This window comes from Microcebus murinus, chromosome 18 (genome assembly GCF_040939455.1).
Source record: "Microcebus murinus isolate Inina chromosome 18, M.murinus_Inina_mat1.0, whole genome shotgun sequence".
NCBI lineage: Eukaryota > Metazoa > Chordata > Mammalia > Primates > Cheirogaleidae > Microcebus > Microcebus murinus.
In genome coordinates, this window is record NC_134121.1 from 22,617,739 (window position 1) to 22,631,431 (window position 13,693).

Here is a 13,693-nt window from a genome sequence, read left to right on the forward strand (position 1 = left end):
AAAAAAGAATACTAGAAAGCCTTGACAATCAAATGCAAGATGTGATCCTATGTTGGATCCTGAATTGAAAAAACCCCAAATGAAACACTTATAAATGAAATTTTGGATGGGCACGGTGGCTCACGGCTGTAATCCTAGCACTCTGGGAGGCCGAGGCGGGCGGATTACTCAAGGTCAGGAGTTCGAAACCAGCCTGAGCAAGAGTGAGACCCCGTCTCTACTATAAGTAGAAAGAAATTAATTGGTCAACTAATATATATATAGAAAAAATTAGCCGGGCATGGTTGCACATGCCTATAGTCCCAGCCACTCGGGAGGCTGAGGCAGAAGGATTGCTTGAGCCCAGGAGTTTGAGGTTGCTGTGAGCTAGGCTGACGCCACAGCACTCACTCTAGCCTGGGCAACAAAGCGAGAGTCTGTCTCAAAAAAAAAAAAAATGAAATTTTTGGGTACAATCACTTGAATATGTAGGGCATACTAGGTAATGTATCAATTGTTAAATTTCTTAGAAATGATAATGGAATTGTAGTCACATAGGATAATGTCCTTGTTTTAAGAAGATACATGGGTGAGGTTTCATAATATTTCAGTGAAACCAAGAAAGTACATATATTTGTATATATAAATGTACACATATGTACATATTTGTATATAAATAGTCTAATAGAGCAAATGTGGCAAATTGTTTAAACTGGTGAATCTAGATGAAGGGTATATGGATTTTCATTATAGTAGTTCTTTCTACTTTTCAATAGACTTGCCATCTTTTTTTTGGTTTTTTTTTTGAGACAGAGTCTCACTTTGTTGCCCAGGCTAGAGTGAGTGCCATCGCATCAGCCTAGCTCAAAGCAACCTCTATCTCCTAGGCTCAAGTGATCCTACTGCCTCAGCCTCCCGAGTAGCTGGGACTACAGGCATGCGCCACCATGCCCGGCTAATTTTTTTGTATATATATTTTTGGTTGGTCAATTAATTTCTTTCTATTTTTAGTAGAGACGGGGCTAGTTTTGAACTCCTGACCTCGAGCAATCCGCCCACCTTGGCCTCCCAGAGTGCTAGGATTAAAGGCGTGAGCCACGATGCCGGGCCAGCTTGCCATCTTTTGAAATAAATAGTTTTTGGCAGGACAGAGGTAGACAAGCCTAACTGCCTTTTCAAAGGAAAAAAAACCTTTCTTTATTAAATAGAATTATCAATTTTTTTTAAACAGAACTGGAAACTTAATTCTATATTTAATTTTTAGATTATGTTTTTCCAGAGGACTTCATTTAAGTATAGAGTTTATTTGAGCTCAAAGCTTGAGGATGGTCACTCAGAATTATAGATTCAAGCTGCACTGAATATATACTGCCCCAGAAGACTTTAAACTTTATTATAAAATCTTAGGGAATACATTAAAAACCTAATAGAACTAATAAATGAGTTCAGCCAGGATGCAGGATATAATATCAATATATAAAAATCAACTGTATATTTATATGCTACCAAGGAATAATCTGAAAGTGAAATTAAGAAAAGTCCAGCAAAAAAGAATAAAATTCTTAGGAATCAATTTAACAATGAAAGTGTAAGACTTGTACAGTGAAAACTACAAAACACTGTTAAATAAAAAGCTAAATAAATGGAGAGACATCCCCTGTTCATGAACTTAATGTTAAGATGGCAATATTCTCCAAATTGATCTACAGATTCAATGTAATCCCTATCAAACTTTAGATGGCCTTTTTGCAGAAACTGACAAGCTGATCCTAAAATTCATATGGAAATGCAAAAGACCCAGAATAGCCAAGATTATCTTGAAAAAGAAAGAAGTTGGAGGATTCACACTTGCTAATTTCAGAGCTCAATACAAAGATATAGTAATCAAGACAGAGTGGTACTAGCAGAAAGACAGACATACATGTTGATGGAACAGAATTAAGAAATAAACCCCTATATTTATAGTCAATTGATTTTTTTTTATATCCTAAAATGTGGAAAAAAGAATGAAAATAAACAAGTAGATTGCCTAATGATCTGTCCATTTCTGGGACAGCACTTTATGAATTTTGCATACATTTAAAATTATGGTAAAATATATATAACATGAAAGTTGCTAATTTAACCATTTCAAATGTACAGTTCAGTGGCATTAAATACATTCACATCCTGCAAACATCACCACTATCCATCTCTAGAACTTCTTCTCAGACTCAAAAGTCTATGCTCATTAACTCCTCACTCTCTCCTTCCTCCTCAGCCTCTGGTAACCACCATTCTACTTTCTGTCTCCATGGATTTGACTATTCTAGGTACCTCATATAAGTAGAATCATACAATCTGGCTTATCTCACTTAGCATAATGTCTTCAAGGTACATCCTTGATGTACATGTATCAGAATTTACTCTTGTTTTGAGCCTGATCACATTGTATGTATATATCACATTTATCCATTCATCCTTGATGAACATTTGGGTTGTTGCCATCTTTTGGGTATTGTGAATAATGCTGCTATGAACATTGGTGTACAAATAATCTGTTCACGTCATTGCTTTCAATTTTTTTTTTCAGAGACAAGGTCTTGCTCTGTCACCCAGGCTAGAGTGCAATGGTCTGATCATAGCTCACTGCAACCTTGAACTCCTGGGTGCAAGTGATCCTCCCACCTCAGCCTCCCAAGTCACTGGGACTAACGGTGCACACCACCAGGCCTGGCTAATTTTATTTATTTTTTTACAGAGACAGGGACTCACTACATTGCCCAGGCTACTCTTCAACTCCTGGCCTCATGAAATCCTTCTGCCATGGCCTCCCAAAATGTTGAGATTACAAGTGTGGGCCACTGTGTCCAGCTTCAATTCCTTATATATATACCCAGAGTGGAATTGCTTGATCATTTTTTAGGAACTGGCATACTGTTTTCTATAGCGTCTGTACCATTTTATATTCCTACCAGCAACGCGTACATGGGTTCCAATTTCTCCACATCCTTGCCAATATTTCTATAACATTTTCTGATAATTTTTAATCATTAGCTTTAAATATATTTTTACTAATTGGAAAGTCCTCACTGGCAAACCAAGCAGTCAAAACAGATTTACCTTCTGTTGGAAGAAGTCTGTGTTCATTTTATACATGTTTCCACAAAAACCATCTTCACTTCTCAATTTTAAGACAGGCACAGCTGTGCCATGAATCTGCTGCCTGGAAGAAAGAAAATACTGCCAGTCTCAGTATTTTTCCTAATGCTCTCTTTGGTTTACTTTCCAGGGGTTCTCTCTCAGGATTGATGGATTATGAAGTAGTGAGATGAACGAGGTAATGGTCTTTATAAACAAAAACTGTTTCAAATTGTCCCTTTAGTTGGTAACCCAGGAACACTGTGTGCCACATTAATATCTGAGATGTATAATAAGTACATATTTTTTTTGTAAGTGGGAGAATGATGAAGAGGGAAGGGAGGAGGAAATCCTGAAGGGAAAGAGAATGGGGGTGGAGGAAAAAAGGCAGTGATATTAACTGTCTTAAGAACCTATGTACCGGCCGGGCGCAGTGGCTCACGCCTGTAATCCTAGCCGGCCGAGGTGGGCAGATCGTTTGACCTCAGGAGTTTGAGACCAGCCTGAGCAAGAGCAAGACCCCATCTCTACTAAAAATAATAATTAAAAAAAATTAATTGGCTAACTGAAAATAGAAAAAAAAAAAAAAAAAGAACCTATGTACCCATGTACCTCCTAGAGAGTCTTCATTTATCCTCAGGGGGGTGTGTATCCCAGTTTAAAGAATGCTGCTGTAATTTATCACCCCCACCCCCAAACAAGACATTATTATTTTATACGGTCTGTGATGCTTAATTTTCCCCACATGCTCACCAATTTCTTTACTATTCTTGCACTGGAGATCTGCTTTTAGTTATTACTTTTCTTTTTTTTGAAGTAACTGCCCTTTAGGATTGCCTTTGGTGAAGCTCTGTTGATAGTAAACTTTTCTGAAAATGTCCCCAAAGTTGTCTTAATTTCAAAATCCATGCAAATTTTACATTCTATTCTTTTTTTTTTTTTTTTGAGACAGAGTCTCACTTGTTGCCCAGGCTAGAGTGAGTGCCGTGGCGTCAGCCTAGCTCACAGCAACCTCAATCTCCGGGGCTCAGCGATCCTCCTGCCTCAGCCTCCCAAGTAGCTGGGACTACAGGCATGCGCCACCATGCCCGGCTAATTTTTTATATATATATCAGTTGGCCAATTAATTTCTTTCTATTTATAGTAGAGACGAGGTCTCGCTCTTGCTCAGGCTGGTTTCGAACTCCTGACCTTGAGCAATCCGCCCGTCTCGGCCTCCCAGAGAGCTAGGATTACAGGCGTGAGCCACCACGCCCGGCCTACATTCTATTCTTATTTAAATATTTTATATTAAAAGATCTATTAACATACCATAGAGGGAAAACAAAATAAAAATTCTAAACCTTATGAGCCATTACAAGAGATTATCTCCATCTTCTGGTTTCTTAAGCTGCACACAAATTGCAGATGATTACAGCCCTAACTTATCTGTCCATACTGACTCTATTGGCCTTAGGAATTCCACATTTTTGCAATTCCCAACAATAGAGAAATAAGACACAAATCCCCTTCGTTGGGTAATAAGCAGGTCAAAATATTTTCTCTAATACTTACCTGTGAAGAACTTTAGTTTCAAAATGTTCTATGTGCTCTGAAGGAAAAAAGTCAAAAATACAAAAAAAATGTGCAACCCATAGATGTGAGTGATGTAATTGTAAGTGATGAAAGCTGGTGTTCTTATTTAAGAATTATTGATATTAATAAGGCTTCCTTATAAGCAATTCTTGCTCTTAGTAAGTATTCAAAATTTTGTTGAATAAACTAATAAATATATATGTATTAATTTATATGAGTTAGAACAGTCAACTCTCCCACGCTGGGAAAAAATCCATTCATTTTGCTAAGTAAAGAAAAGATAGGAAGAAGTCCATGCCACCTCTAAACTCAAGAGCAGTGTTGCTTTATCCGGCCTCAGGGAAAGTATTCTGAAGTTAGGCAGTCTGATTTCAGGCCTTGATTCCACCACTGAGCTGGGAATTCTTCCTGGCCTGGAAGTGCCTTTGGGCTGTTAGGGATAGTAGGCAGAAAGGAAGAGCAGAGAGGGAGTCAAGTCCCTTCACCAGTCTACTTCATACAGAGCAATCTACTTTTATTTAATGTATCAGACTTGAATATATTGGAGTAAGATTTCACATGAAGATCTGGTCCTTTGCTTCAAAAGAAAAAAAGTTTGAAAACAACTGGATTAGAGACTCTAAGGTCTGGAAAGACTTCCATATTTTAACTTATTTATTTATTAATAATTTCTTTTTACAGGGGAAACTGTCCCTTTTTAACATTTTTTAATTTTTCTTAAGTGATAGGGTCTCGCTGTCACCCAGGCTGGAGTACAGTGGCTCACTATAACCTCGAATTCCTGGGCTCAAGCGATCCTCCTGCCTTAGCCTCCCAAGTAGCTAGAATTACAGGTGTGTGCCAGCACCTGTAAATTTTTTTTTTTTTTTTAGTAGAGGTGGGGTCTCACTGGGTTTCCCAGGCTGGTCTTGAACTCCTGGCCTCAAGCAATCTTTCCACCTTGGCCTCTCAAAGTGCTGGGATTACAGGCATGAGCCGCTGTGCCCAGCCAGTTAATTTATTTATTTGAGGCAGTGTCTTGCTCTGTCTCCCAGGCTGGAGTGCAGTGGCACGACTGCAGCCTTGAACTCCTGGGCTCAAGCAATCCTTCTGCCTCAGCCTCCTGAGAAGCTGGGGCTACAGGGGCAAGCTACCAGAACTTGATATTGTATATATTTAAATCATGTCTTTGATATCCATTAACTAAGTTTTCAAAATGTTTTTGTCAATCTAAAATTTCTTGGAAGATTTAAAAAACAACTAATTTCCTCAAAGATCAAACTGGAAATATAAATAGGAAAAGTCTCAAAACTTTGCAAAGTCAGGATACAAGCCATACTGAAGAGAGAAAACAAAGGGAAAAAAGTGAAATAAAACAGATGACACATCTTTTTCAAATGTCACATTTAATGTTTTCACCACTGTACTTCAAATCTACATTGTACAAAGTGACCAGAAAGTGTGCCACGGTAATTGACCAACCTCTGAGATTGTACCTTTCACACCAGTGTCTTCTTGGGCTCTTTTGATACTAAACACGTTTCTCATTCAAGTGAATTGAAATGCTTCAGTTGGGTTGATTCTCAGGAGCCTCATAAAAAAAAACAAAGATATTGCACCATCTTTGTTTAGTAATTCAATGTTTGTTTCTTTCACAGCAAATAATTACTTCATTGAAGTTAAAACTTCCAAACATAACTTATTAATAGTCTTCAAATTCAGCTCAGATCACTCAAGATGAAAATACTCTGCTAAATACAGATAACTTACAATAACTTTAACAGTTAATTGTCCATAACACACACCAAGGTTTTTTCCTAGACCAATTTTAAGACGATCCATTAGTATTCCTTGTACAGGTGAAAAACGATCTTCAATTTTCTTGTCTTTTTATTTTTAATATAAAAGTTGGAAGGGACATTCAAGTTTCAAGTCTCCACATTGAACTTAAAAAAAAAAAATAGTCATCATCAGCATGTGGAGGTAAACAAGCCAAGTTGTATAACTCCAGGAGGTAGAGGCCTTCAATTTGTATTCATATATACATATGCACAGAAGAATTCAGTGTTCCAACAGCAAAAAGAATTTGTCAAAAAGTAATAAGTTATTTACTACTGTGACATTTCAAGACTCCCACAGCTTTGCCTAAGGACACAAACACATTTGACATAATTCCCTATGTGCCTTTTTTTGTGGCTTTAAATTTTTTAAAAATTTGTTTTTGTCTTTTATTCATTATTTTTTTACTGTCCAGTGCAGGAAAAGTCTCACAAAATTTCACAGACCTAAAATGTGCAAGCTAGTTCTCTCTCTATACAGTAATGTTGGGATTCTGTTGAAATTAGCCCAGAAATGAATTATTTACACACATGAAAGATGCATGCTTGGGGTTCTTTTATGTAAGAAAGAGCAGAAAAACTTCTAATAAAAATAGATTAAATATATATATATATATATTTATACTGGGTGAGGAAAACAAAAGTTTAGTCTCGCCTAGTCACAAACTCATTCTCTCTACCCACAACATTGGATTTTAGACAGCACACATCACCATCACGGCTCTAATGAGAAGCTAATTATAGGGCTTGATCATTAGGTGGCATGCCCCTCCTCCCCCCTCCCCCCAGGTGCAGCCACGATCAGCTCACGTGGCTCCATGATTGGTCGCAGGCAAGGTTTCTAGATTCTTTAGTTTTAGAAAACCCCCAAATCTTTAGGAATGGCTCAAATATCAAAATGTATGACTGTTCTTTGTGTGTGTGTGTGTTTGTTTTGTGTGTGTGAACAATCTCACTTCATTTTAAAAAAGAGAAACAAAACAAAACAAAAACATAAAACCCCAAACTCCCAAATTTGGTTCAATTCTCTTTTGTTCTGAGGTGAGCCATAACAGCTGCACTAAATTCATAAAACATGTGCAACTCTGGATAAAATATTTTTCTTCTAAAAGCACAACCACTTTACAAGATTAAAAGTCTAGTAACATTTCTAAATATTATTCATATCATACAAGTAGTGGTTGTTAATTTAAAACTTCATTAGTAAAATTACAGTACAAGCATGATTAACCTCCAGAATTGCAAATCCCAGACTCCAGTGGAAAGCTACATTACATCTTCAGTAGTACATTATCTTCCACCATCACTCCCACACCAGAGGAGATGGGGGCATCTCAGATGGCTGAGCAACAGTGGAACTGGAAGAAAATGGAGAGATGGTGAAATTAGTTGTAATGCCACAGTGGGCAAGGGGGCAATTCACTACTGCCTGTTTTTTTTTTTTTTTCTTTTATAGATATATTTTAAGGCTAGTCAAGTGAAGCAATAGGAGTGGAGAAGGAACAAAGGAATCTGTAACTGGTTCTGATCAATTAGTTGTAAACACCACTGCATTTGGACCAGCCACTATTGCTTGATTTACTCTCTTCCTTTAAAAAAAATTGTAAAGTCCATTTCTGGATTTTTATTTGTTTCTTTAATTTCTCTAAAGTTGAATTTGTTCCAAATGTTCATTTAAGGATCTGTTATCTATCATGAGGCAATATGGTATGGTGGCTAATACATGGGCTTGAAAACAACATGTCATTTACTAGCTGTGTGGTATAGAGCAAGTTCCTTAATCTTTCCTCACTTGGAAAGAGATAATACTGTCTACCTCGTAGCATACTGTGATGAATAAATTGAGATAATGTATGTAAAGTGTTTTCTATGGTGCCTATGTCATAATGTAAAGTAAATGGTAGCTATTATAAATAATAACGTCTATAATCAATCAGGAAAACAGCCTTTTATTTTTTTTTTGAGACAAAGTCTTACTCTGTTGCCCAGGCTACAGTACTGTGGCGTCAGCCTAGCTCACAGCAACCTCAAACTCCTGGGCTCAAGCGATCCTTCTTCCTCAGCCTCCCGAGTAGCTGGGACTACAGGCATGTGCTGCCATGCCCAGCTAATTTTTTCTATATGTTTTTAGTTGTCCAGCAAATTTCTTTCTATTTTTAGTAGAGATGGGGTCTCGCTCTTGCTCAGGCTGGTCTCAAGCTCTTGAGCTGAAACGATCCGCCCACCTCGGCCTCCCAAAGTGCTAGGATTACAGGCGTGAGCCACTGCGTCTGAAAATAGCCTTTAAGGATGTAGAATTATTCATTTAAAAGTAGCCTTTCAGCCGGGCGTGGTGGCTCACGCCTGTAATCCTAGCACTTTGGGAGGCCGAGGCGGGCGGATTGCTCAAGGTCAGGAGTTCGAAACCAGCCTGAGCGAGACCCCGTCTCTACCAAAAATAGAAATAAATTAATTGACCAACTAAAAATATATATACAAAAAATTAGCCGGGCATGGTGGTGCATGCCTGTAGTCCCAGCTCCTCGGGAGGCTGAGGCAGTAGGATCGCTGAGCCCCGGAGATTGAGGTTGCTGTGAGCCAGGCTGACGCCACGGCACTCACTCTAGCCTGGGCAACAAAGTGAGACTCTGTCTCAAAAAAAAAAAAAAAAAAAAAAGTAGCCTTTCAAACTACAGTGACTTTGAGAGGACTTAGTGTGAATGAGCCTCACATGCATATTTTTATCAAGTATTAATGGGGTAGTATGGATAATCATTTAGTATCTGTTATCAACAGATCTGTTATTAGTTATTTCCCATGTCAGGGTTGCTAATTGGATTGTAAATTTGAGGAAGAAGGGTGTAACCACTCCAGGACCCAAGATAACTTGCACCTGGAGGGTGCTAAAACACCTAACATCGACTAGGTCACTGAATCTTAGGGGAAATTATTAAAACAAAGTAATTTAAACCAAAGAGAAGTAAAAATGCAACTTAATTCCTTCTTTCTATGGAAAAATACATGGAAGAAATGAGTGTCACCTGATTTACAAATTTTAAACAAAAATTCTTGACTGTGGTTCAACAAACTACTTCGACCAAACTACTTCAATATAACCTGGGAAAGGGAAAGAGAAGCAGGAAGATGGGAAAGGAGAGGTGAAAGGAGACCATGTGGCCTGTCAGATCCAAATCCACCCTTCTTTGTACTAATTTGTTATACTAGAGCCAGCCTGTTCATGACTCCCCTTTGGCACCTGGCTTAATGTTAGCCTTTGTCAACAGAGGGCGCTGGGAGGGCACTGCAAGGCTGCAGCATCAGAAAGCTTCCCTTCCTGGGGGTGTGGTGGTGGTGGTGGTGGTGGTGGTGGTGTGTGTGTGTGTGTGATTTGGAAGGCCCAGCATGTGTATGTGTGTGTGTGTGATGAAGGCCCAGCATGTGTGTGTGCGTGCGATGTAGAAGGACCAGCGTGTGTGTGTGTGTGTGTGTTATGTAGAAGGCCCAGCGTGTGTGTGTGTGTGTGTGATGTAGAAGGCCCAGTGTGTGTATGTGTGTGATGAAGAAGGCTCAGCGTGTGTATGTGTGTGATGAAGGCCCAGCGTGTGTGTGTGTGTGATATAGAAGGCCCAGCATGTGTGAGATGTATAAGGCCCAGTGTGTGTGTGCATGCATGTGTGTGATATAGAAGGCCCAGCTTTGGTCGACCGAAACTCCCTGGCAAGTTTCTCAGTGGGTCTCTTTGATGGACCAGTTCTGCCCACACCTTTTGGCCCATTCCTTTACCACCTTCATACTTTGTGTTCCTGAGGTTGCCATACCATCTCCAAAGAGGTTCTTAGGTGGAGGGCCCTCTTGTAAATTCTTAATTTCTTTCTTGTATACTCTCCCTCAGTCTACGGGGAGTAGTTGCTTTCTGCATTTGCTATTTCAAGACCCTTCGGAATCCTCTTTTATGCCTTTTAGTAGTTACCCATCTTTTCCTAGTTAATGATTACTGTTACTACATTTTCCCCATTCTTTTTTTTTTTTTTTTGAGACAGAGTCTTACTCTGTTGCCTGGGCTAGAGTGCTGTGGCATCAGCCTAGCTCACAGCAACTTCAAACTCCTTGGCTCAAGCGATCCTCCTGCCTCAGCCTCCCAAGTAGCTGGGACTACAGGCATGCGCCACCATGCCCGGCTAATTTTTTATATATATATTTAGTTGTCCAATTAATTTCTTTCTATTCTTAGTAGAGACGGGGTCTCGCTCTTGCTCAGGCTGGTTTTGAACTCCTGACCTTGAGCGATACTCCCACCTCAGCCTCCCAGAGTGCTAGGATTACAGGCATAAGCCACCACGCCTGGCCAATTTTCCCCATTCTTATTACTAGAGTGGTTTCTTTTTCCTGACAAGACCCTGATTGATATAAAGAGTTAGGGGAAAAGGGATTAAGAGAAGGAAAGGACAAAGAGACACAGGAGAATGAAGCTTGCTAGGTTCCAAAGTAGGTTGATAGCTCTACCATAAGCCTGTTGGCTTCTCCTCTTAATAGCCATACCAGCAGTCGACCTATAAAAAAACCCAACATTTTCTTGCTTCTAGTTATTATTAAGGGGGTTGGAATAGTAGTGGGAATGGAGGTGACCATGACTAACTCCAGGGCAGGTGGCTGCCATGCTGCTGCTGCAGTGGGACCTCATATACACGATCAGGTGGCACAATGGTCACCTGGGGGAAAAACTGCAAAGCAACCAAGGTGAACTGGCAATAGTGTGGAAACTGAAACTTACATTTCTAATATGCTTTTTCTAAAGCCAAAGTTCATTAACAGAAACTGTTTCTGTCTGACCTTTTATCTATGTTATCTAATCTAAATAAAAACAGAAATATGCCAACAAAATCACAACAGCATCCTTTTAATTCTAAAAAGAATGTCAGAATTACATACATATAGTTACCTAATAAAGCTCTTAAAAGCAGCAGACTGAGGGTTGATGCAGAGAGGCACTCTGTTTCCTTTCTGCTGTTCCAAAATGAACTGGTGAATAATTTCTGTGGAGAAAACAAACATCATATAATCCATGCCAATTTGCAGGCCTGGGAGCAGTGAATTCTCAGCTAATTCTAGCGAGCATTTGAACAGCATTTCCTACTGGTTTAATTAAATCAAATACACATCATCTATCAAGTAGAATTCAGCTGAACTTTCCTGAAACTAAAATGACAGTTGTTGCTAAACATAGGCAAAAAACCCAATGGTGACATTACCTAGAAACCCCATCAGTGGGAAGAATAAAATGTTCTACAAATTTGAGAGAGACTCCACAGGGTTAGCATTACGAGTGAACTCTTCTAGGTTGTTGGTAATTACTGCCTTTTTGAAGATCATTTTAAAAACATTAGTTGGTAGCTTTAGGTATGCAGTTTTGGGTAGTTACTTTGGGGACTACCTTTTCTATTCCAAAATGTCCTAGGAGCAAGTCACTAAAATCATTCAGAATTTTGGATGTCATTATTCCCACCCTATCATAATAGAAGATTGTGCAATGCAATTTTACAAGTAAACTATCAGAAATTTCTTTCTCTTGTCATCATCCAAGCAATGATTACCTCAGTAAATTTTTATCCTTTTTGAAATTTTGTATGTTACATAAAGAAGTCCAATGTGTTTCACTCAATGAAATGACACTGAGTAAATACATATCAAATATGTTTTGAGTCACATTCACTGAATAAACTTTGAAAACAAGGACAAAATATTCATTTCTTTCTTTGACCTTCCCCTAGATGTAATATTAAATCAGCATTTTTATATCCTGGACAAATAACTATATTCAAGGTTGTAAAATAAGCCTATGGAGAAGCTTTGGTCACCACCCAGACCTCAGCTCTTCCTGGCCACCTAACAGAAAAAGTTACTAGTCATCTTGCTTGGCCAAAGGCCAAAACAGATACTCACCTTTAACCTGTCGGACAGAACTGAGGTTCTTCTCAAAAGTGTCATCAAATTTGGGATTGGTGACAGGCTCAAAGTCACTGGTATAAACTCTTCCAGTAGAGGTGGAAAAGCAACATTTACACATACAGGTGTGATAGCGTAGTCGCCCTTCATCTAGGTAGGGGTGGGCTAAGGCATCCTTAGCGGATATTCTTTTGGACTGAAATCAAATTTAGAGACCAGTACATCAACACTACATATAAACATGACTGTCCACACAGGATCTTTCACAGGACACAATAACTGCTTTACAAAGCCTACACTTAATTTAGAGCAAATCCTGTGCAAAGAAGGATCACTGAATTTAAAGATGGGTAACATAGCATTTATAGGGAGTATATGACTTAGGAAAACTACTGTTATCAGCTACTACTATATAGCACTTAGAAATGCCTTTTTGCTAAAATTCTGAAAAGTTTCTGCCTTGAGATGTATGCAGGGTCAAAAATGACAAATATCATGACATTAAATATGTAATACTTCCAAGAGGGTAAGTTTACATTTTAAATAACAGGCTATATTTTCTAAATATGTGCCAACATTTAGAAGAGATGTGATCACACTGGCAATTTTCTGAAGTTGCTTGAAATTTTATTCTCTTCAAATATCAGAGTAGGGCAAAAGCATATCTAAAGCTGCTGGAATTAGGCAGCAGATAGTGATCTGACTGCCACATTTTGAGAGCTCAGTCTGAATACCAGGAGTCTAGTCTAGCCTGTGTTTTTTGGCACTTTAAATCAGAATACTTAATATTCTAGTTTCAGGTTTACTTGAAAATCATAAACTTTTTAGCTCATTGCTCCATTAAAAAACTAAGGAAAAAATTATCCCCTTTTTTAGCTCAGTAAACATATGAGTACTCTAAAAGAAAGTGAATTTTAAAGGATTTAGGGATGGACTCAGAGTACAGAGTACAACAAAAACTGTCACTTTGCCCTGTTTCCAATATGATCAAGTACTTGACATAACACAGTTAAAAAAAAGAAAACCATTTTGTACTAAAAAAAACCCCCCATAAATAACTAGATCATCCTTATTGGTTTGGGTCCCCCAAATAATGTTTCCCATAAACCTGGATTCCCTAAAAACACTTTTATCTCTGATTTTTGCTATTCTGATGTAAAAAGGCATGTCATGAACTTTCACGATAAGATAATCAGAGAAGAAAGAGGCTGTTTATCCACCATGAACAGACAAATGTAAACTCGGTAACTCTGGTTTTTTAACCTCTCAATACCTGTCAT

At 38.5% G+C, this 13,693-nt stretch overlaps 1 protein-coding gene across 2 annotated transcripts in view; it reads right to left on the reverse strand.

Annotated features, from left to right (window-relative positions):
- Positions 1 to 6,042: 6,042 nt before the first annotated feature.
- NLK (nemo like kinase) overlaps positions 6,043 to 13,693 on the reverse strand; it is a 157,540-nt gene continuing 149,889 nt past the window's right edge. Inside the window, exons 9-12 of one of the 2 annotated variants that reach the window (XR_012913046.1) lie at positions 12,411 to 12,609; positions 11,410 to 11,503; positions 7,723 to 7,849; positions 6,043 to 6,798 (exon numbers count right to left, since the gene is read on the reverse strand). Coding sequence is in view for 1 of the 2 variants with exons in the window: in XM_020280950.2 (XP_020136539.2) it covers positions 7,795 to 7,849; positions 11,410 to 11,503; positions 12,411 to 12,609 (348 nt within the window). In the remaining variant the exon portion in view is untranslated. Of the gene's footprint in view, positions 7,850 to 11,409; positions 11,504 to 12,410; positions 12,610 to 13,693 lie in introns of both variants that reach the window. The other variant, XM_020280950.2, reaches the window with a different exon arrangement.